The sequence below is a fragment of the Nematostella vectensis genome, chromosome 8 (genome assembly GCF_932526225.1).
Source record: "Nematostella vectensis chromosome 8, jaNemVect1.1, whole genome shotgun sequence".
Lineage (NCBI taxonomy): Eukaryota > Metazoa > Cnidaria > Anthozoa > Actiniaria > Edwardsiidae > Nematostella > Nematostella vectensis.
In genome coordinates this window covers 14,609,507-14,632,785 of record NC_064041.1, presented here as the reverse complement: position 1 = coordinate 14,632,785, position 23,279 = coordinate 14,609,507, and the positions used below count along the sequence as shown (strand labels likewise).

Here is a 23,279-nt window from a genome sequence, read left to right as displayed (position 1 = left end):
GAGTAACCAGGGACTTACTCTTCCGCGATTTTTATCTCTGGAATGTGTAGTTCCAGAAAATATCCATACTCCCCCCCATTGAGAGGATTGGAAATTCCGGGGTGGGGGAGGGGGGGTTGAATGCCCTTTTTCCTTAACAGTTACTGCATTTTTTTTCCAGGGGGGTGTAAATTCCAGAGGGGTGGGGTAATACCTCCGACCCCCTCAATAGGGGGGGGGATGGATATTTTCTGGAACTACACAATGTTGTTATCACTAATTGGAATCTTAATTTTCATGATTGGTATTTTAAAGTTGTTATAGCTCAACGGCAAAAAAAATGATAATAGTAAAATAAATAAATAACAAATATAAAAACCCTAGCTTTATTTACCGAGAATAAATAAAGATCAATAACTGATGCAAATTGTGGTCGCTTAATGTATGACAGTCCATATAACTCTAAGATGAGAAAGTTGTGTCTTGAGAGTAAATCTTGGGTAATCTTTAAACAAGGACCCGCGGCATAAAAGGCGCGCGCCTGGTCCAAGTCGTCATTCCCACTAGACTTTGTCTAGAGCAGAGCTCCATAAAAAGAAGCAAAATAGTCAAAATAGTCAATATAATCAAGTTCGAAATAATGTCTTAAACATCAATGGTGCAAAGACCGCGCTTTTTATACCGCGGTTCCTTCTTTTAACCCAGTCTGAGTCTGACGGGATTGCGTTGCTATGGTCGCCTGTGATACAATATGCGGACCCGTTTAACAACCTCTACTCCTGATACTCCTGATTTCTTTCTTTGCTTACAAACATTTTTTGTACTTGCGCATATTCTAGAAGGGGCGGGTTCACTTAGTACGAAAATATGTGCTTTCTGTGACGCCAGAAAAAGAAATGCACACCAAAAGTCACGTGATTGAAATCCAGAAATTAAGAGCCTGGGCATTAGGCATCAGATATTTACCCTGAACTTGGTACTCCTGTGGTCGTAATTCATTGACAACAATTTAGTTTGACAAAGTTGGGTTGACATTCTTGTTGATGTTGGCAGATAAAAAGACTTTAATATCAATTTGGCAAACTGATTACAGGTTCGCAGCATGGGGTGGGGGGGGGGGGGGGCTCAGTGAATAGGGACGAGTAGATTATGCTAGTAAAGCTGGCATGATATGCTAAACGCACTGCTCGCTTTTATTTGCATGCAGCATTTGCATTGAATACGGATCATGGATAATACGGACGTTTTTAACCTATACTGTAAATAATCAGATGCATTATTTTGCTAATAACGGCTGCACTTTCTTGACGGCCGGGGGCTTATTAGGTTGATTAGAATGCATCTAAACTTTTCTTCCCTCGTCCTCAGCCCTACCTCCCCCCCCCCAAAAAAAAATAGATAGTAATAAAAATTGTTATAAGAATAATAACAACAAAAACAGTAATGAAATACAAGAGCGAGATCACTTCTGCATTTAAATGATACATTAAAAGGGATATATCAGGTTGGTTTTAATTTTTCGATCTGCAAAATGCAAATTATTCTGAGCATTGCTTTCTTTGCGAACGAAAAGTCTAAAAATAATGCTAGTTTCGAGCGATTATGCCAGAAATTATACAAGCACGATCGACTCTTTCAGCGAAGCCAGAACATTTGAAAGAAAGTGGTGCCTTTCTCCCAGCAAATACAAGAAATCAAGGGATGACTGAGGCTTACCCCTTATCTATTTTGATAAATGAGAACACGCAGTTTAGGAAAATGAGGTTGCTCTGTGATGCTTCGCGCACTTTTTTCTTGTAACAAATCACGTGGTCAAATAAGCGCGCGCTCGATTCTCTCGTGCTAGCGCAACAACACATACTAGCCAGGCCTTTAGAATACCAAGATAAAGATACCAAATAATCAGTATCAAGAGATCTTATGCTCTCTTGTCAGCATGTAATAGATGCTTGGACATGAAACGGTATTCGCGAACGCAAAGGGGAGATTCTAATTGGTGGAGGAGATTCTAATTATCTCTAATGGCCAATTAACACGCGCCCATTGAACTGGAATTATCGCGAAAAGTTGTCCAATTTATGACATGTACAATCTAAGGAAACTCCGATTCCGTTGGTACCAACGAAATTATGTGATAAAATAGAAAGGTTAGCTGGCCGTCCCTGGAATGGAGGAAGAGAGGGACAGAGAGGAAAATGAGGTAGAAAGCAATGATGGGTTCTGCTATATCACGTGCCTTAGCACGGAGATCCTGCTCTTCATCTTCTCGCTACTTGACGCGCGCTCCATTGTACGGGCTTCCCGCGCTTGCACCCGACTGCACTTCGCGCTCAAATACTGCGATCCACTATGGCGACGACTGTGCCGACGAGACTACGAGCTGGCGTTGTCTTTCCGAGCACCTTTTGATACCTACTACGACATCTACCGTTCCCTGAGCATGTCTCGGTTGGTGCTCGGAATCTACTTGTCCGAGCGGTTTTACAATTCCGGAAAATACGGGATCCTGCCTGGCTGGTTGTGGACTTGGATTGTGCTTAACACGTGTTCGCCCCGGATCCCTCGCTGGGTTATTCAACACAAGGAGCCATACCTAAGACTGAAAGTCGCCGAGTTGCCTTTAGGGCGAATTTCTAAGACGTGGAACTTGAAAGCAGAAGACATGGTCGCGTTTGAACCCGCGAGGAGCGAGCGCGGCACACATTATTACACTTGGGGGGACGTGCACCGTGCTGCACTACGCAAACAGGGAAGCCATAGAACACTACAAGAGTTTCTCATGAAGAGATGCTTTCGCGCGAAGAAACATTTACAAAAACACTTCGAACTTCTTAGAAGCGATGAGCCCGCTCCACCGCCCCCTAGACCAGCGGTTACCGTAACAGCCATCATCGGCGCATGCGGGTTCTCGAGTTTTCTGCGCACGTTGTAAAGATACAATAGCGTGTGCTATTGTCTGGGATCCCAATATTAGGGAAGTAACGGCTAGACGGCACAACAAGCTGCCCTGGTGAACGATAGATTACCAGAAGCCCAACACACCCAAGACTAGTGTTACAAGATCTTAGAGACATTTTGTATTGTCTAATGACATTTCTTGCAAATTTTGTTTTTATTATATGTACATATGATACACACAGTATTTTCATACACTGGGGTTGATCCTAAAGTGATCCAGATGCTCATCACAAAAATAAAATCATATAATTAAAAAAACTGTTTTTATTTTTTCTGGTTTCTGCAGTTGTTTCGAAAAGTTTCATAAACAAGTAAATCAAAGAGCAGTGGTGGAATGCTATGCAACTATGAACCCAGCCGAGGTTTAAACAGGCAGTTTGAATAGTGTAGGACATCAAAGTTTCAGCTGAAAAAAAGATGCGTCTCATTTTTTCCTCTATAATGGTGACATGGCATATAAACTTTTTGCACCTTTCTTAGCATTTCTGATATTGCATCATGCTATTGTCTCCATACTCTGTTCTATAAAAAGCAGGCCTGCCTGCTTTCTATGCCAGCTTGCCTTTCAACAAGGTAAAGTGATAAAACTCAACTTGATAAAACCTATCTTTTATTAAGACTTTTTTGTGCTCTGAAGTCCTTGTCTATGTCCCATTTTAAATTGGACCATTTTTTTACTACACACAATTTACTTGTCTCATCTTTCCTGACTTCCTTCCAATCTGTCTTCACCGTTTCATCTCTAGAGTCTCAATTTTTCTTCTTGCCATTAGCCAATGACACAGCACCTGGGTACTAGGTTCTGTCTATCAGGGTGCCACGTGGCTTCTTGGTCCCAAACTCAGCTTTAGTGTCCTAGAAGAGTTGAACTAAGTCAGTAAAGATTTCATGACCTTTGATTAGCTAGACATTTAAAGAAAGTTTCTAAAGACAGGCAGGCAAACAGATAAAAAAATAAAATGGCGGACAGAGATGTTGTGGATAGACAGACAGATGGGCGGATGAGCAGATAAAAAAATAAAACGACAGGTGGACAGACATACACAGACAGGACAAACAGACACACAGACAGATGGACAGACAGACAGGACAGACATTGACCCAACTGTACCTGATCATGGGTGCGTTTAGGGACAGCTGATTTGCGCTCCAGTTGCTTCTCGATGATCCGTGCATTGTGAGCATATGATGACTCAACCTCTTGCTGCAAATTGAACAATACAATGTTATTCCCACTAGCTTTTAACTCGCAATCTTTGAATTTCTGAATGAAAAAGAAGTAATTGATTTTTATTAGTGGAAGGCTGCAGTAGTTTAGGAAATAATTTGAGCACAGCATACAGTATGCACAGAAAATTTAAACAACAAAAACATTAACATTTCAACAATTAAATTCTATCTTTTTGTGTGTGTGTCCCTAGTAATCCACAGATGATTAATACATAACATGCCATGGACAAAAGGTACTGTATGTAACAAGGCGGCCTCATCAAGAGCATGCTAGATGATGTCAAACTTGGGTGTGTAGTTATTACAAACTTATTTCAGCCTATCAGAGCTCATGTCCTACTAACACTCTTATACTGTATTAATAACAAACCAAAGCTGACAACTCATATAGTGAGTGACATTTTCTTAAAACAAACCTGTTCTATTTCCTCTTCTTCCTCATCAACTGTAGACACTGTCACAGAGCCAAACTTGCCAAACTCCTTGGTGCGTTTAGTCATCATCACCTGACAACAGGAAAGGAGTGAACAGATGCACCATAATCACCTGACAACAGGAAAGGAGTGAACAGATGCACCAGTGACATTCCTCAAGATGGTACATGGGGACAGATGAGGAGTATCAAAAAGGGAGGTAGGGGTAGAATTGGAATAAGGGAGGGGAGAGGATTTCATGGCCTGTGATATTCAATTCTAGTCACTATCAGTCTAATACTGAGCATGCCTCAAGGGTGGGCTCTTATCAAAATACAGTTGGAGAGGGGGAGGAGATGCAAAACCTAAAGCCATAAATGTATGCGGTGATAAATTAAGAACATGCAGAAAGCTAGGTGAACCTAGCCTCTTTCCATTGCTGCTTACAGAATGGAGATACTACCTTGTCTGGTACTTTCTTTGTTTCTGTTGGAGCTTTCCCAGACTGAGCCATTGCACCTGTAATTTATAAAAATATGTTTTGTAAGACTTTGCATAGTTTGTATAAGGTGTACAATACATACTGTATTAACAGTTTATAGAAGTTACCAATAGCAAAATATCTAACAAAAATTGAGAGTCATGATCGATACCTCTCAAAAATACTGGGTTCTAGGTCTTTGCATGCGAAATAGAGTCAGTAACACTGAGCTACTGTACATATCATGCCATTCAAGACTTACCATCTACAACAAAAGTGACATTCTGGTCTTTCTTTGATGGTCTGTAGAATAGCCACAAGTCACATCTAGACAAAACAGACACAATGTAAACCAAAAGCCCTTTTATAAACAATATGTTTTTATGGCATTTCTGTGACAGCAGTAGATTAAATGGCATAAATGGATAGTGTCTACTTTAATTGACTTTACTTTGGCTACTGCACCCTATGAACAGCTTCTTAAGCTTAAAAGCACATAACATTACATAAGGTTTTTTTGCAAAGACCATTCTATAGAATCCGAAAAACTAATGTTGATAATAATTTCTTTACTTCTATCATAGCTGTCAACTCAACCGCATTAGGCAGGTCTCACAAGATTTCTGACCTGATCACAAGCCTAATTTTTGTGAGAATGTTCATACATTCTATATATTCACCCGCATTGGCTCTTTTTGTTTTTACATATTTACTGTATTTCACAAGATTTCTGTCCAAGTTGGGTTGACAGCTATGTTCTATCTAAGTAAGGGACTGCCACACTGTTAGTTTTGTGATCTTGAGGGCAGTTGGGGGAAGGGGGGAATTAGGAATTCAGTGATATTTAACATTGGTGATACAGCATTTTGTTCACTGTGATCGCATGTTTTAATTTTCTTTTTTTAAGAATGGACTTACTTCTTGCATTTTAGACGGAACTGCCTCTCAATACCCCCCTTCCTGCAAGAAAGATCAAAATTTCTCACACTAACTATTGTTATGATATGGTCTCCCTGTGGTAGCACCTGCTAGGAGTCAGCGGGCTTGTATAGACCAGAGAGTCGAGTTGCAATGGCCGAATAAAGACAAGTTCCAAACCCAGTTTGCACAGTTATCATTCACCGAAACAACTATAGGTGTACAGTTCAGATAAAAAAAGTACCAGTATGCCTTTTGCTTGGGCAAGGAGTACCAGGCGAAGGGGTTCACATTCCCTAACACTTTGGCTTTTTCAGTGAAGTTTCCCTGATCATCCTCTCACTATTTATGAATGCTTGGATAAATGCTTAAATTTCAAAGACACTTGACAAAAGTCACATGAAAATTTCAAAAGATGTTTCATGTTTTTGAGAATGGCCATTAAACACCAACCTTTTGAGAAACACTACATCTCCCTCCACAGCATTGAGTTTGAATGCATGTTTACTGCTGTCTATCACCCTTGCATGGTCCGTCCGCCGGAGTGGTAGCTTCTCTAGCGTGGAATCTGGATGAAATGGCAAGAATATGTAGGAACACATCTTTGAGCACACCATCATACCTGTCAACCTCCGAAAATCTCAAGGCTTGAGAATTTTTTGGGGGAGGGGTGGGGTATATTCATTTTGGGGAGGAGGGGTGGGTATAATAGAAAGCTCTCGCAAACAAATCCACTAATACATCACCACACGAAGGGTGTTAGATAAATTGCGCTATGCAAGGAAATTATTGCTTTTAATATTATAATAGAAAATGGGCAAAATGACGATTTCCTATAGAATAATTTTTCGGAAGCACTAAAAAGCGGGAGATTTGGTGCTCAACACGGGAGAGCAACAACATTAATAGTAAAAATCAAAGCCCACAAAACCACCAGAAGGTTGAAAACTATTGGGCATACTGTAGTAGGGTAAAATTGTCAAGATTACAAAGAGATCCAACGCCTCCAAAAAGCCCTACATGACATGAAACTGTAAGAAAAAGTGTTAAAAAATAAACAAACTATGTTTGCCAGAATGAGGGTAGCAGCAGGTAGAAACTTTCTCTCAGTATTCTGAGCATCCACGCCATAAAGAACAACGTTTTACGACGTGCTCTTTTACAGAAAATCACAAAAACACCTCACCTAAAATCATCGCCATTTGCCCGCAAATGCAGTAGTAGACGAAAAGAGATGCGTCGTCGGCCTTATACTCTTCTTTATCTTTAGTATCCGAGCACACAATACTTCTAGAGATGACTTTAGGCATGGCGAAACGATAGGAAAATCACTAAACCGAACAAACAACAAAGGCGGCCATCTTTACTTTGTAGCCAGGCAATGGAATAAGGACTATGACCCACCACAGGTAACCCAAACCTTGTAATTAGTTTTCTTGAAACAAGTTCTTTTAATTATTCAATAAACTACAGATTTTTAGTGAGCTTCTTAACCTTACCCATTTATTCAATCATAAATTGAATTAATTTTCTGTTACTTAAATAATCATTTACCTCGATTTTATCTGGTGCCTGTTGGTCAGCGGTATTCGTTCGGCGGCCATGTTGATAACAAAGCCGAAAGAGTTTAGTTTGTGCCCCAACAAGATTAGCTAGGGATGAGAAATATAGTCATTATACTATGGACGAGGATGTTCTCAAGGAGGCAATAGAACAGTACAAACAGCAGGTATGGAGTCAATAGAGTGCTATGGAATTGGTATCATGATTCACTTATAAGCTATATCAATAGTCGAGATAGCCGTATCCCTGGTTAGTGCTAACCTGCTTTATAGGAACCGGCCCCTTCGCATTGGGGTGAACGTTCGATATTTCTCTCATGAAATGGTGACTTAAATACAGCACCTTGAAAGATATCTCAAATTCAGATCTACTATGTGCACCCGTTGTGCGTTATTACGCCCATTTCATCCGTGGCCTCCCTTTCAAGGTCCCCCTTTAGTTTCAGGAGGGAAACCAAAGGTTGGGGAGGGGGTGGAGTGTACACAATTCACAGACAGTCATCACATTTTTTGGTATCAGGGAGCTAGAAAGAGTGATGGCCAAAAAATATTAGCTATAAAAACAAAATGCAAACTCAATCAATGAATTATTATTAACTTATTGATATGATAATAGGCAAGAGTTTTCCTTTGTAGACACATCTGGATGCCAGCTACACATAGCTGTCAAACATAGGTTAAGGAAAATCTTGAGAAAATACAGTAAATGTATCAGAAGTACCAAGATAGCTAATGCTGGAGAATACAGTGAGTGTATGTATATTTTCAAGAAAATTAGGCTTGAAAAGAGGTTCAAAATCTTAAGACTCCCACCTAATGCGGGAGAGTTGACAGCTATGGGTACACTGTTATGCATGACACCGTTCATTCTTTATTAGTGGTGAAAATAAGATATGTCTGCCTTTTTTGTAGATTATACAAATACAGACAGTATTGGAGTCAGGACAGATAGAAGGGAGAGCTGAGTTGGCCAAATTGAAAGATGACCTAACAGAACTGATTCAAGTCACTGAAGGTGAGGGTAGACTTACATAAATACAGTACATACATTGCATCCTTTTTTGTTATTTAGATTTTCAAAGCCTAGAAAATAATACAAAATTTGAATATAATTTCCACCAAAAATAACAATGCCTATTCTTTTCTTTGTTATTTAGATTTACAAAGCCTAGAAAATGATATGAAATTTGATAAAATTTCCACCATAACTTAAGCATGGATTTTGATGTTATCTCAATAGAAAGTTTGTTGTCACTTAAGAAAAGTCAACTTTTACAACTGCTTGAGCAGCAAGAGTCATCACATCATGATAGTGGTACTCCAGAGACAGTGAGTATTCCACTGTCTGCTCAACAATTTGTCTTACAGTATCATGCAGATACTCATCGACCAGGGTTAAAAACTATATAAATGCTACAAGTGTTTAGACAGGAAAAAAATACCCTCTTGGAGTTATATTAAGTAGAAATATGAAAAAACAAACAAAAAAAAAACATATGGTGACAGCAGATATTTGTCATATGAATCACATATTTTCCTTTTCTATTTCAGGATACAAAGACTAGTGTAGATTATAGAAACTCCTATGTTAATGATCACACAATTGATGATAATGATGATGAAGATAATGATGAAAATATAATTGGGACTAAATGTAGAGTAGCCTTCACACAGGTGAGTTTGGAGTGTAAATGTCATAACATTTTTTTCACAGCCTTGTTGTTGGAGATGCTATCTTATCACAGGTAGCCCAAGCTCTTTCTTTGTCCCTATCGATTTTACGTTAAACATAGGGCGAAAATCAAAATTAGTGAAAAATAAAAAACAATTTGCTGAAAAGATGTGTGTAGTCTAGGGTTGTGTTTATGTTTACATTTTGCGTGTCCTTTGGTCGTATTAAAGCGCCTATTTCAAGATTCAAGATTCATGATTTGAAATTTAAAACGAACGAAGTGAAAGGTAGGAAACTAATTATGGACATACCTCATGTTCCGTCCTCAAAAACACTATTCCTCCTGCTTAATCTCACTCAAATCATGGCGACATCCTCACAGATATGATATAGGAAATATGCTTGACCACAATGAATTTGGCAACCGTCAAAATTGCCTCGTCCCCGCGAGCGCAAAATCATGCCCATGCACTTGTGGCTGCGAAGATTTGGCAAGAAGCCAAAGAGGTCCCTGCCGTGGGAGGGAGCGTCGAAATTAGTGCACAAATTTTGCACACGATTCCCTTGTTGTGGAAAATTAGTCCTAGCAAAGTTTTTCTCGGCGTGCTGATAACATCGATGGCCTATTAATTTTCGCCGGGGCCTTCACGGGCAAAACTACAATTTCTCTTTCTCAATTTTCTCAATCTTTTCTAGTAAATATATTTTCCATCCATACAAAAGGACACTAAAAGTAAGAAGACTGCAGGGTTTTAAAGGGAAAGTTTTCAATTTTCGTTTACCTGCGTGTGCTGCAAACACCGGTTTCATCCGCTTGCACACGCACTAGAAAACACGTCATTTCAAACGAGCGCCCGCTGTTTTGATTTTGTAAAATACTTTTTTCGTTGTTTGTATAGTAGAAAACAAATTTCCCATAGTTTTCCGTGGTATGTACTCTTATACACTACGATATTCGTCACCTCATGATCAAAATTTACGGAATCTGTAAAAAAGAACAATGCAATCAAGTTTCTACACTCCCCAACACAGCTAGAAAAATTTTGCTAGGACTAATTTTCCCTGGTAGGGTAATTGTGTGCAAAATTTGCGCACTAATTTCAGCGCTCCCTCCCACGGCAAGGACCTCTTCGGCTCTTGCCAAATCTTTGCCATGATTTTGCGCTTGCAGGGACGAGGCAATTTTGACGGTTGCCAAATTAATTGTGGTCAAGCATAGTTCAAAGACAAAAAGACGAATATTCTGCCGGATTCCTCTGCAATGGATAATCGTGTGGCGCTGAGGTTTGGACTGGTTAGACTCTAACTTTCTGTGAGGATGTTGCCTTGATTTGAGCGCGATTAAGCAGGAGGAAGTGTGTTTTTGAGGACGGAACGTGTGGTATGTTCAAAATTAGTTTCCTACCTTTCACTTCGTTCGTTTAAAATTTCAAATCGTGGATCTTGAATCTTGAAAAAGGCGCTTTAATACGACCAAAGAACACTCAAACTGTAAACATAAACACACATCTAGACTACACACGTCTACAGACTACAGACATCATTCAGCAAATTGTTTTTTATTTATCACTAATTTTTATTTTCGCCCTATGTTTACCGTAAAATCAATAGGTACAAAAAAAGAGCTTGGGCTACCTGTGCTCTTATATCCACATTTTCATGTTTCCTTAGGAATGGGGAGTAAAGGAACACCATAATGCAATGGTATTCAAGCTTGAATCAATACCATTAGATGAAGAGACTGTTGACCAGGCAAAGGTACACACTATTGTTATCTAAACACTTTGTAGGGAGTTTTTTACCTTTCACTTAATGCCATTTTAAAGAAGGCAATTCACACACTGCCACTTAATATGGAGAGCATGGACAATCATCTGTGTCTGCTCTTTTTGTGACGCAATATATAATAAAACCTTGGAAGGGAAAAAGATACTTGCAATAGATTTTGTCATCAATTCAACACCCCTTACAGTATGCCCTGAGGTAGTTGAATGGGGATCTGTTTATCACAAGTTATTGTACATATAAAAGTGCCAAAAGTTACAAAATAGAACATAACATAAAAATAGCAAGAGCAGAAAATGGAAACTTATGAAGTTTATATTAAATTTCTGAAAACTTGACTTGAAGCTGATGAAGTTTACTTTTTTTTTCTGAGCTTGGCATCTCTAAGGGTGTGTCCTCGATACATCTACATTACAAGCTACTGTGAAATATGTACGTATCTATTTTTGTTAGCAATTATTAAAATTAATTTTCATTTCAAATTCTAGGTCAGAGTATTATTCCTGAATCCCACTCATAGGTCCATGGTTCCTTGCCCATATTTTCTTGAAGGAAAGTGCAAGTTTGCTGGAGCAGAGTGCAGGTATGAGACATACTTTGTATGATACATATATATGTTAAATGCCTACATCTTGAGGGTGGATGTAACTGAAAGCTTGTTAGGTTTTCTAATTTGTAAGTATTACACAGGTCTGACTCCTGTATCATAATGTATTACTCAGTGCTATCCAGGACAAGTATGACAATGTACTGTACATAACATTGGAATCAAATCATAAACAAATATTATTGTTGAAGTGACATAAAAAGGCTATCAGAAAGTTTGGGTTTAGCTAATAGTATTTTTCAATTTTCTTTGAATTGAGCCGTACTTCCAGTCCTAAGCATGTTGGCATGCATGAGAACATCAAGCTGGGCTACTTCATTTTTTATTGTGATTACTACGCTCACTTTGTTATTATCATCACTTTCTGTCCTTATGTACTAGGAGGATGGTAAACCCCAGCTTGTTTGTTGCTGTTTGACCATTTTTCAGGTTTTCTCATGGATATCTGGTTGATGTTGAGCATTTGAAGCCGTTTAAGGAGCCAGATTTCAGGTAAGAAGAGGTGGATGTAGTCCCGATTTGCAGCTCTTTTCTGTAAGTGCCAACTAGACCTAGCGATGGATAGCGATGGCTTGAAAGAGAGGCTGGGATCAGGGCTTCTGGAATTATGCACTTGTGTGGAAGCACGTAATTTGGCTTTCTCCGCGTAATCCGCATAATCCACAAATTTCCGCGTAATCCCGTGTAATTTGGCTAAATTTTTAAAGACAAAACATTTTATTGCACAGCTGATGTGTTCTTTTAGGGTTCTTACCTCTATTTCTCGTAAAAAAAAGAAAGATATTCTCCGTAAGAGTGCGCTATTTCGAACTGAATTTCGAAAACAAATAAAATGACTAGGCGTTCTTTGCTAAACTGCGAAGGCCTAGGACTGGTAATAAAATACCTTTTTTAATTGGCTGGTGGCTGGAAACTCGCTTAAGATATTTTCGCGCAAAAAATTAACCTTTTCAAGTTATTTCGTGCTTTCCTTCGGTACAAAATGTAGTTTGGAGGTAACAGTTGCTATTCCGTGTAATTTTGTGCATAAAACAGTAAAGAATCCCACAAAATTTTGATTTTTAAATTAAAAATGTATGGCAAAATCCAGCATAATTTAGCGCGTAATGATTAATTCCACGTAATTTAGCAAAGAATCCCACGTAATTTTGAGTTTTTTTCCCCGTAATTCCAGAAGCCCTGTCTGATGGGTGATTCTCATGTTTCATTTAAAAAGGCAATCCTTCATTGTCCACAGTGCGTGGTATATGCTTTAGCCTTCATCCCTTAGTCTCCACCCTCACCCAGCTGTATTGCGGGCAACACCCAAACGTCTCTATTGCAGTGGTGCAGTGATATTGCTGAATCCGTTGTTGTGCGACTGTCAAAGAATTAAAATCCTTTTATTGTTTGGGAATAGCGTGTAGTCAATCATACCACCGTGACCAATCAATTCCTTGCTGCGTGCAGTCAAATGGTTTATGATGCGACAGTAAGAACATGAAAGTCATCGATTGGTTTAGGCGAATGATTGACTTTGCGCTATTCCCGAACAAGACAAGGATTTTGTATTCGCTGAGGTCGGGCAACAACAAATTCAGTTATAAACAACCAAAGAAAGGCACCATTTACTCCTTAAACATACCTCCCTTTACACAGAAAGCTTGGAAACAGTCAAAGTCATGTTTAATAACAAAAACATCTATTACAGTAGATCTTTCAGGTGTTATACAGTAATGCATTTGGAGGCCTCACATAAAAGGGACGGAAATGGACTGGAATTAGTTTTTTTCAAGTTTTCGTACAGGCTGTGTGTTTAATGAACATTTGAAATAGAATATATTAAAACTAATAGATCCTAGCTGCAAATTAAGCATTTCCAAATTGTTTTCTTTCTCAGTATTACACTTTGGGTGAAGTTAAGAAGATTATTATTTACTTGTTTTAATACACTTAGTTGCATTTTTATTGATTGTTTTAGTACAAATGTACTAGTGCTCCTTTAAAATTGAGTCATGTGAATAAACAAAGCTGTCCTTATGCCTGTTTCTATGTGTAGTTCAGTCAAGGCAGGTCAAAGATGCCTGGCACGGTATAGTGATGGAGTATGGTACAACTCAACGATCAAGTAAGTCATACTCTATAAGCAGGTAGAGCATCTGGCTATGTAGGGTGATCTGTACAGACACATCCACCCCCACATCAAAAAGATGTCCTTCCTCATGGCAGAATTGCCTTTATGTTAGTTTTTTCATATCATATTTTAATGCACACACCCTGAAAACAAGTCATACGATAGCTGAGCACCACCCTTTCTTTCTAGTTGAAAAAAAACTTCCACCACTATCAAAAGCATATCCAGGATGGTGATAGATTCAGCGTCTATCCACAGCTACTGTAATTGAGATGAATTTTTGGTACATTATTGGGGATTTTTTTGATATTTTATTATTTGTGTATCCACCCCTTTTCATGTTCATCTCTAATTTGTCAGTCCTTTTTTAAAGTATGTCTGGAACTACCAGTGTTCAGGGAACCATACAAATAACTGTACTCTTCTTGATCTTTGCCGGCTTACCCATCATTTGTCTGTCAGTGTAAATGAATACTGTACAATGAATTCTGTACAGTTGTAAATCATATTATATATTTTGTTGACAGATCAATCAAGCATGAGTCTCATGAGTTTTTGATTCACTACGAGACATACAACACAGATGCAACCCTCCCTCTAGATGATATCTACCCCTTAGGTACCGACTATGTGGGACACAATTTTTTGTGAAATTCAAATCACACAATCTTCAAAATCATCTAGTGTGCTAACAAGCTGACAGGCTCTATGTAAAGCTCATGATGTCATGTCCAGTTATTACATTTAATATTTTTGCACAAGGAAATTGCTCTCTAATTAAAAAAAATGTTTATTGGTGCACAATAGGTTCTTGCTAAGCTCATTTTGAGTGCTTTCTTTATTTCCATCTGGGTGAGGTGTGAATGTCTACATGTTTGATATCAACCTTAGGCCCTGAAGAGGTAGAAAGTGACTCTGAATCTGACAGCCAATCAGATACTGGCGACAGCAGCAGCAGCAAAGCAGCTATTGAACAAGATGATGACGTCATTCGATATGCATGGAAGCCCACGGGGGCTTTGTCCTCTCTTGGGGACTGGGAACAACACACTAAGGTACGTCAATATCAGATATATCTGAGGAAGATATGGTGATGGTGATGATGATGATATTGATGACGGTTTGGTGTTGTTAGTGATGATGATTGTGGGGGTGATGGGTTGTGGTGTTAGGGATGACTATGTCGATAACTGTGTCATTATGAGAATGGTGATGGTAATGGTGAAGGATGAAAAATGACATTCTTTGTTTATCTCCCCATTATCTTCATATACAGGGTATTGGTTCCAAGTTGATGGCTAAAATGGGATACATATTCGGGTAAGGCAATAAAAAGTGAGCGTAAAAACCCTAACTTTCTCGGAGTACGTACTGAAAGTCTTGTCTTATCACACTTGGGGATGCTGGCCCGTGGTACCATCTTCAGTGAGGGAGTTAATCCCTCCATTGATGAAGCGTTATTCATCATGAATGCAATGTTAATTTGAACTATAAGAATTCTAAATATTATATCTTTTTTATTTAATTTTCTTTTTCTTAAAATCAGCAAAGGCCTAGGAAAGGATGGAGAAGGGAGAGTGGAGCCAATAGAAGTCGTGGTATTACCCCAGGGTGAGTAAGGGAGAGTAGAGCCAATAGAAGTCGTGGTATTACACCAGGGTGAGTAAGGGAGAGTAGAGCCAATAGAAGTCGTGGTATTACCCCAGGATGAGTAAGGGAGAGTAGAGCCAATAGAAGTCGTGGTATTACCCCATGATAAGTAAGGGAGAGTAGAGCCAATAGAAGTCGTGGTATTACCCCAGTGTGAGTAAAGAGCCAATAGAAGTCGTGATATCACCCCAGGGTGAGTAAAGAGCCAATAGAAGTCATGGTTTTACCTCAGGGTAAGTAAGGGAGAGTAGAGCCAGTAGAAGTCGTGGTATAACCCCAGGGTGAGTAAGGGAAAGTAGAGCCAAAAGAAGTCGTGGTATTACCTCAGGGTGAGTAAGGGAGAGTAGAGCCAATAGAAGTCGTGGAATTACCCCAGGATCAGTAAGGGAGAGTAGAGCCAATAGAAGTCGTGGTATTACACCAGGGTGAGTAAGGGAGAGTAGAGCCAATAGAAGTCGTGGTATTACCCCAGGATGAGTAAGGGAGAGTAGAGCCAATAGAAGTCGTGGTATTACCCCATGATAAGTAAGGGAGAGTAGAGCCAATAGAAGTCGTGGTATTACCCCAGTGTGAGTAAAGAGCCAATAGAAGTCGTGATATCACCCCAGGGTGAGTAAAGAGCCAATAGAAGTCATGGTATTACCTCAGGGTAAGTAAGGGAGAGTAGAGCCAGTAGAAGTCGTGGTATTACCCCAGGGTGAGTAAGGGAAAGTAGAGCCAAAAGAAGTCGTGGTATTACCTCAGGGTGAGTAAGGGAGAGTAGAGCCAATAGAAGTCGTGGAATTACCCCAGGATCAGTAAGGGAGAGTAGAGCCAATAGAAGTAGTGGTATTACCCCAGGATCAGTAAGGGAGAGTAGAGTCAATAGAAGTCGTGGTATTACCCCAGGGTAAGTAAGGGAGAGTAGAGCCAATAGATGCGGTGGTATTACCCCAGGGTAAGTAAGGGAGAGTAGAGCCAATAGAAGTCGTGGTATTACCCCAGGATAAGTAAGGGAGAGTAAAAGTCGTGGTATTACCCCAGGATGAGTAAGGGAGAGTAGAGCCAATAGAAGTCGTGGTATTACCCCAGGGCGAGTCTCTGATCACATGACTACTCATCCTTAGACTACACCCAAGCTAAGGTGCACGGCGGAATGTGTTTTTATCTAAGGCGCAATTGAGATTATTACGAAAATAAAAAGTGGTTTATTTTCGTAAGAGTTGTTGTCGCATGTTAAAGAGAAACGCATTCTGCCGTGCTACCTTGACCCCAGGCATTCTTTTGTCCTTGGAAATTAACCTTGAGACAGCTTGGGGTCTGGGACTGTACACTGTACCCCTCCCTTATTCAAATCCTCCCCCAACCTCTCCCCCAACAACATTTGTTCGTCATTCTTTTTGGCTCTCGTTTCATCGGTGGTGTGAGAAACACTGGCAACAAGGGTGACATCGAAGACATTTGTTGACATAGATGACATATGTTAATAAAAGTGCTTAATGCTTTCCTATGGTCAGGAAAATCGCTTGATAAATGCGCCGAGCTTAGAGAGAAGAACAAACTAAAAGAGCCTTTCAAAAGAAAGAAGAAAAAGTTAGTTGTTGCGTCAACTACTTCAGCTTCCCAGGTATGTTTTACCTTAGAAAGGTTGTCTTTGCGGATCTTGGTTGCACACTCCTTTTCCCAAACACCATGGAATTAATTAAAAGAACTTTAAAGCGCCAACATCGGCCGACATTGTTCTTGATGTCTAGAGACTGTTTTAATCTGCCTGCCATTCTGTTTTGCAGGGTAAAGCTAGCGACGTGTTTGACTTCATTAACCACAAACTCGGACACAGCAAAGGTAAGCTACATGATGATCCGATGATGATGGTTGATAATGATGATGCAGATTATTGCTTATGATGATGATTGCTGATGACAGCAACTAGGTGAATTATTGGAGGATGATGACAGTTGATAATGATGATGATGGTGGTGATGATGATGATTGCTGATGCTGACAGCAAAGGTAAATTATTGGAGGGTGATCGGATAATGATGGCTGCTGGTGATGATCATGATTCTACTATCCTATTCAAGATAGCTCCATTTTATTGCTTATGCATAGAATAATCTATTATTATTATTAATATTAATATTATTATTATTATTATTATTATTATTATTATTATTATTATTATTATTATTATTATTATTATTATTATTATTATTATTATTATTATTCCATCTTCAAAACAGCGACGTCCATTCATGCTGCATTTCTGTTTATCGATTTACTTTAAAGAAATGTGAAATAAATGATCGATTAATTGATGTAAAATAAAGAAATGTGAAATAGATGATTGAATGAATCATGTAAAATAAGTAAATGTAAAATAGATGATTAAATGATTGATAAAACAAGGAAATGTATATTGATAATCGATTGATTGATTGTAGGGAGCTTACATGACCTCCGGGTTTCACATCCTGGGGCAAAACCCGACATACGAAAGACCAGGAAATCTGCAGATGAAAACACCAATTGGAATATCCAGGTAAGGGTCCTCCTTGATTCTTAAACTATTATTACATGCGCTGAATCATCGTGAGATTTTGTCACGTAAAACTGTCACGTCACAATAACTGACGTGACTGTCACGGCAGTCACGCTAATTCCTCAGGTTTTTTCTGAGTGAAGGCCTCAGAGTAATTTCAAAAAGTAGAAAAATTGTGTTATTTTTTCTACGACACGGCTATCTTGAGTCTGAGTGAACCGTGCAATTTCAGCTTTTCAAGATTCACGAGGAGATTTCCTCCGTCAAGAAACAGCTAAACAAGCAAGAGGAGGCTCTTCAGCGGCATACCACGCGGTACGTGGGGGAGGGGGAGGGGGTATACCACGCGGTACGTGGGGGAGGGGGTATACCACGCGGTACGTCGGGGAGGGGGAGGGGGTATACCACGCGGTACGTGGGGGAGGGGGAGGGGGTATACCACGCGGTACGTGGGGGAGGGGGAGGGGGTATACCACGCGGTACGTGGGGGAGAGGGAGGGGGTATACGACGCGGTACGTGGGGGAGGGGGAGGGGGTATACCACGCGGTACGTGGGGGAGGGGGTATACCACGCGGTACGTGGGGGAGGGGGTATACCACGCGGTACGTGGGGGAGGGGGAGGGGGTATACCACGCGGTACGTGGGGGAGGGGGAGGGGGTATACGACGCGGTACGTGGGGGAGGGGGAGGGGGTATACCACGCGGTACGTGGGGGAGGGGGAGGGGGTATACCACGCGGTACGTGGGGGAGGGGGAGGGGGTATACCACGCGGTACGTGGGGGAGGGGGTATACCACGCGGTACGTGGGGGAGGGGGAGGGGGTATACCACGCGGTACGTGGGGGAGGGGGAGGGGGTATACCACGCGGTACGTGGGGGAGGGGGTATACCACGCGGTACGTGGGGGAGGGGGAGGGGGTATACCACGCGGTACGTGGGGGAGGGGGAGGGGGTATACGACGCGGTACGTGGGGGAGGGGGAGGGGGTATACCACGCGGTACGTAGGGGAGGGGGAGGGGGTATACCACGCGGTACGTGGGGGAGGGGGTATACCACGCGGTACGTGGGGGAGGGGGAGGGGGTATACCACGCGTTACGTTGGGTAGGGGGAGGGGGAATACGACGCGGTACGTGGGGGAGGGGGAGGGGGTATACCACGCGGTACGTGGGGGAGGGGGTATACCACGCGGTACGTGGGGGAGGGGGAGGGGGTATACCACGCGGTACGTGGGGGAGGGGGAGGGGGTATACCACGCGGTACGTGGGGGAGGGGGAGGGGGTATACCACGCAGTACGTGGGGGAGGGGGAGGGGGTATACCACGCGGTACGTGGGGGAGGGGGAGGGGGTATACCACGCAGTACGTGGGGGAGGGGGAGGGTGGTATACCCCCTCCCCCACGTACTGCGTGGTATACCCCCTCCCCCTCCCCCACGTACTGCGTGGTATACCCCCTCCCCCTCCCCCACGATAGATAGATAGATTTTATTCATGGCACCTTATAAAACATTTACATCGGCGTAAATCCACAAATAATATGTTTTTCTTACTTTGCCCTCTGCATTTTTTTCTTGTTTCGAATGATTAGGTGACGTCACCGTACGTAATCATCAAGCTTCACATTTTTTGCCTTCATACATTCAAAAATATGTTTCGCTAAGCGCCGATTCACGTTTTCATTCCGGCTCAATCCCATAATTCTGACGAAGTTATTTTCTTTGTTGGCATGGTGTCTAACATTGATACCTGCATGCGTTTTAAGGAAATCCAGTAAATTATCCCGATCATCTTTATAGGCCGGACATTCTAACAGAAAATGCTCTTCATCCTCCACTTTACCTGTCTGGCATACTAAGCATTTTCTTTCGTTAGGTTGTTTATATGGCTTTTCATACCTTCCAGTTTCAATTGCTAGCTTATGATTGCTTAGCCTGAATTTAGTAAGGGCAATCCTATGGTCAATATTTTTTACGTCCGTTAGATAATCTTCTAAATTGTGGGACAGTTTAAACTTTCTGAGCGTACGCAATTTGTTCTTTTGTTCTTGGTCTTTTCTGTTGTCATTTTGAATAGAGCTAAGCCATGTCTGTTGTTCGATGTCATAAAGCCTTTGTTGAAGAAAACTGTAAGTTGCTTCGGGAGTGTTTGTGTCAGTCAGCCAAATATCGCTCCTACCCGCAAGGTCTAGTATTTGTTTAATTTTTCTATGCCAAAAGTTCTTGTTTTCATAATTAGATATGGTAGCGAATGCTTTGCGGGAGAGTTTTTCGTTATTCCCATTGTTGTTTGAAAGTTTAAGCCAAAGTTTGATCGCTCTACACTTTGCTTTTCTTCTGAGAGGGAATCGTCCTAATTCAGCCCTACACGCGTTCGAGCTACAGTATCGGTTTACGCCGAGAAGCCATTTTAGAAACTTGGTGTGGACCATTTCTATTGGATCTTTTTCTAACTTTCCCTTGTAGTCCGCTCCCCATATTTCGCTTCCATAAAGTAGGATTGGTTGTATCAAGGTGTCAAAAAGGCGGAGAGTTAGTTTGATATCTTGTCTGAAGTGCTCTCCCATTTCTTTTCTTAACTTGAACATCGCTTTTAATGCTACTTTTTTGAGCTCCTCCTTAGCCAAATTAAAATTTCCATAAGGGCAAAAGTGGAGTCCAAGTTACTTATAACTTTTGACATTTTCTATTTTATAAGTTCCGTAAAAGATTCTGTAATTATTCATAGTTTTCCCGGTGTTATTAAAAATCATTACTTTTGTTTTATCTAGATTGATGGATAGTTCGGATGCTTTGCAATATTCTTCGAGGCTGTTCAGATATTCTTGCAGGCCCTTTGCTGATTTTGATAGGATAACTAAGTCGTCGGCATAGAGAATGCAACTTAATGGCACACCGTTTAGGTCAATATCATTTCGGTATTTTTCATTTAGTTTTTCTGGGAGGTCGCTCAAGTAAAAATTAAACAACGTTGGCGAAATCATACAGCCTTGTTTCACGCCTGCGTAGCATCGAAAGGATTCAGTTATGGAGCTTCCAATTTTTACGGAAGACTTGTCATTTGAGTACATTGATTGGATTATGTCGAGGAAACGCCCAGTAACACCTACTGCTTTCAGTTTTTCAAATAGTTTCGCCCTAGGGACGCAGTCGAATGCCATCCACGTAGCACGCAAACAGGAAATTGTTTTTTTTTTTTTTTTTTTGGGGGGGGGGATATACCACGCAGTGAGTGGGGGAGGGGGGTAAACCACAAAGTATATGGGGAGGGGCTATACCACGTAGTACGTGGGGGTTGGAAAGGGGGGTATACCATGTAGTACGTGGGGATCGGGGGGAGATATACCACTCAGTACGTGGGGGAGGGACTATTTCTAGAATATATATATCCGAAATTCTGAGGAAAGAGTTATTTTGTGCGGAGCAAAAAAACTCTCTAAATGAAATAGGGACATGTTTCTCACCCCTAACTAACATCTCCTTACATTTATGATCATATATTTTCAGGGATTCTAGGAATAAAACCATTTTTACGGAAAAGCGAGACAGCGTACACAACCGACTACAGGAACTGCTTAAGAAAGAGAAAAAGATACAAGAAAAAATACACCAAAAGGACCAGCATCGAAAACTCACGGTCTTTTGACCGTAATCCCCTACTAAGAGACACTGGGCGAATACAAATAGGTGTATTGTACAGCTAGGGTGCTACGCGCCCACTCATTGGAGGGGGTATACCACACAGTACGTGAGGGAGGGACTTCTTTCTAGAAAGAAGATATATTAGAATATAAGAATATCAAACCCATGGCCAGAAGCATGCAGACAGAAACTAGACCAGAGTAAAGACAAAAATTCTGTTATTTCGGGCGGGGCAAAAAACCTTTAAGGTTGTAAGGCCTGCTCAGAAACAATAAAACACTTTGCGATGAAAAAAAAATCTAAAAATGGAATATTTATCATTTCCATCAGATCCCGTACGGCACACTCGGACTATGGAGAGCTATGTAAAATGTAAAATGTAAATAAAACTGGTATAGTCAAAAGTTTTTATTTTTTTTAATTGTACCATTGATGGCAAATATTTACAACTGAATACATCCATTTTGCTGTTTTACACGACGACACTCATGCAAAAACAAAAAAAACCTAGGTTGAGTCCAAAAAATATTTGACAGCCTGCGTCGGCTCAAGGGAGAGGGACGGGGGTAGAGGGGGGTAGAGAAGAAAAGCGAGCGCGCGACCGAGGGGGCTTCCTCCCCTTCCCCTTCCCTTGAGCCGTTACGCAGGCTATCAATTTGAGCTCTGTCACGTAATACGCTGGCGTGTTTTTACAGCTAAAATGACTTAGTCGGTTGCCGTTTTTTCGCAGCGTAGTACAATGCATTCTTACCGGGTTTCCTGTCCTTTGAGATAAACCGTGAAAGTAGTTTGGGGTCTGGGAAGAGCCTGTGACGTCACAACTCTAAGACCCCGTGCCAACCTATCCGTTTTCGTTTGAAAACGTAACCTTTTTGTTACGGATACGGGTACCTTCCACACGGAAACGCAAAAACGATGACCCAAAACGGAACGATTTGAAAACGGTATCCAAAGTGGAACAATTTGAAAACAATACCCTTTCGGTGCCGTGGGGACGGACGAAAACGGAACTTTTCGTAAACAATGGCGTGATAACTCAGATCCAGTCCACTTGGCGCGCGAGTACGCATGCGCTATAGAACTTATTATCGTTTTCGTATCGTTTCTGCGTTTTCGTGGGGACGGGTCGTATCAAAATGAAAACGCTTCGTGTGGACGTGGATCTTTTTGAAATCGGAACAAAAAGGTTGCGTTTTCAAACGAAAACGGATACATGGGGACATGGTCTTACCAACCTCAAAACCTGATCGGAAGCCCGGGTAAGAAGGCCTTGGGCTAGGCTAACACAGGAAACCCGGTAAAAAAAACGTGGGGCTAGGCTGAACACAGGAAACCCGGTAAGAACGCCAGGAGCTGGTTTTCTTGGAATTACAACCTCTTTTCGAAGACCTTTCAACTAAAAGAATGTTGAATACTTTGATGTTGGCCTGTTTTCGTCTAAGATGCTATCTTCCACGGGAGACGGAATTCGGTCGAGGGCAAAGGTATACAATGGGCTGCGTCAAAATCCATCAGGTGCTGCAGAACCTGAGAAATAAGGAACATTAGATGAAAGCGCACGTATAGTATTGTTGAAAAACACAGGGAACCTCCATATAACGGTCCAAATTCTTCAAACAAAGTTTTTCAATAAAACGGACTATTCCCTATTCAGCCCATTTACCATACAACGCGCGCTACCGTGGTCACCTTGGCAGCGTTGTAAGTAAGCCATTAAGAATGATGGAAACGTGTTATCTTACTGTCGTGGC

The 23,279-nt window shown here is 41.1% G+C and overlaps 4 protein-coding genes across 5 annotated transcripts in view; 1 reads left to right on the top strand and 3 right to left on the bottom strand.

Annotated features, from left to right (window-relative positions):
* Positions 1 to 3,530: 3,530 nt before the first annotated feature.
* Positions 3,531 to 7,371, bottom strand: LOC5510484 (STING ER exit protein). Its single transcript, XM_001630887.3, has 8 exons — positions 7,166 to 7,371; positions 6,433 to 6,547; positions 5,980 to 6,021; positions 5,324 to 5,388; positions 5,044 to 5,099; positions 4,584 to 4,673; positions 4,049 to 4,141; positions 3,531 to 3,792 (listed from the first exon to the last, which is right to left on the bottom strand). Exons 1-8 carry the CDS (start codon positions 7,287 to 7,289, stop codon positions 3,733 to 3,735), a joined length of 645 nt encoding a protein of 214 aa, XP_001630937.2. The 5' UTR covers positions 7,290 to 7,371; the 3' UTR covers positions 3,531 to 3,732.
* A 179-nt stretch (positions 7,372 to 7,550) lies between these two features.
* On the top strand, positions 7,551 to 21,932 carry LOC5510508 (zinc finger CCCH-type with G patch domain-containing protein). The gene is made up of 17 exons (XM_001630916.3): positions 7,551 to 7,708; positions 8,454 to 8,556; positions 8,782 to 8,870; positions 9,093 to 9,215; positions 10,885 to 10,971; positions 11,487 to 11,581; positions 12,035 to 12,097; positions 13,644 to 13,712; positions 14,246 to 14,337; positions 14,610 to 14,773; positions 14,995 to 15,038; positions 15,265 to 15,329; positions 16,865 to 16,974; positions 17,138 to 17,192; positions 17,792 to 17,889; positions 18,122 to 18,204; positions 21,394 to 21,932. Exons 1-17 carry the CDS (start codon positions 7,661 to 7,663, stop codon positions 21,530 to 21,532), a joined length of 1,527 nt encoding a protein of 508 aa, XP_001630966.1. The 5' UTR covers positions 7,551 to 7,660; the 3' UTR covers positions 21,533 to 21,932.
* On the bottom strand, positions 19,360 to 21,063 carry LOC125570103. The gene is made up of 2 exons (XM_048731074.1): positions 20,586 to 21,063; positions 19,360 to 20,309 (listed from the first exon to the last, which is right to left on the bottom strand). Exons 1-2 carry the CDS (start codon positions 21,045 to 21,047, stop codon positions 19,485 to 19,487), a joined length of 1,287 nt encoding a protein of 428 aa, XP_048587031.1. The 5' UTR covers positions 21,048 to 21,063; the 3' UTR covers positions 19,360 to 19,484.
* The window catches only part of LOC116617179 (phosphatidylserine lipase ABHD16A), an 18,789-nt gene continuing 17,431 nt past the window's right edge, over positions 21,922 to 23,279 (bottom strand). For both annotated transcript variants that reach the window (XM_048731072.1, XM_048731073.1), the window contains exon 22: positions 21,922 to 23,055. In XM_048731072.1, coding sequence (XP_048587029.1) covers positions 22,966 to 23,055 — 90 coding nt within the window. In that variant the 3' untranslated portion in view covers positions 21,922 to 22,965. The remainder of the gene's footprint in view (positions 23,056 to 23,279) is intronic.

Excerpts from the sequence above, each read along its gene's own strand:
- LOC5510484 (XM_001630887.3), bottom strand. The coding sequence starts at position 7,289 with ATGCCTAAAGTCATCTCTAGAAGTATTGTGTGCTCGGATACTAAAGAT. Across the intron at positions 5,100-5,323 it reads TGTCACTTTTGTTGTAGATG|GTGCAATGGCTCAGTCTGGG; the intron begins GTAAGTCTTGAA and ends TATAAATTACAG. Across the intron at positions 3,793-4,048 it reads CTAAACGCACCCATGATCAG|GACACTAAAGCTGAGTTTGG; the intron begins GTACAGTTGGGT and ends CAACTCTTCTAG.
- LOC5510508 (XM_001630916.3), top strand. The coding sequence starts at position 7,661 with ATGGACGAGGATGTTCTCAAGGAGGCAATAGAACAGTACAAACAGCAG. Across the intron at positions 15,039-15,264 it reads AAAATGGGATACATATTCGG|CAAAGGCCTAGGAAAGGATG; the intron begins GTAAGGCAATAA and ends TCTTAAAATCAG. Across the intron at positions 17,890-18,121 it reads ACACCAATTGGAATATCCAG|CTTTTCAAGATTCACGAGGA; the intron begins GTAAGGGTCCTC and ends GTGCAATTTCAG.
- LOC125570103 (XM_048731074.1), bottom strand. The coding sequence starts at position 21,047 with ATGGCATTCGACTGCGTCCCTAGGGCGAAACTATTTGAAAAACTGAAA. Across the intron at positions 20,310-20,585 it reads ATTACAGAATCTTTTACGGA|ACCAAGTTTCTAAAATGGCT; the intron begins ACTTATAAAATA and ends GAAATGGTCCAC.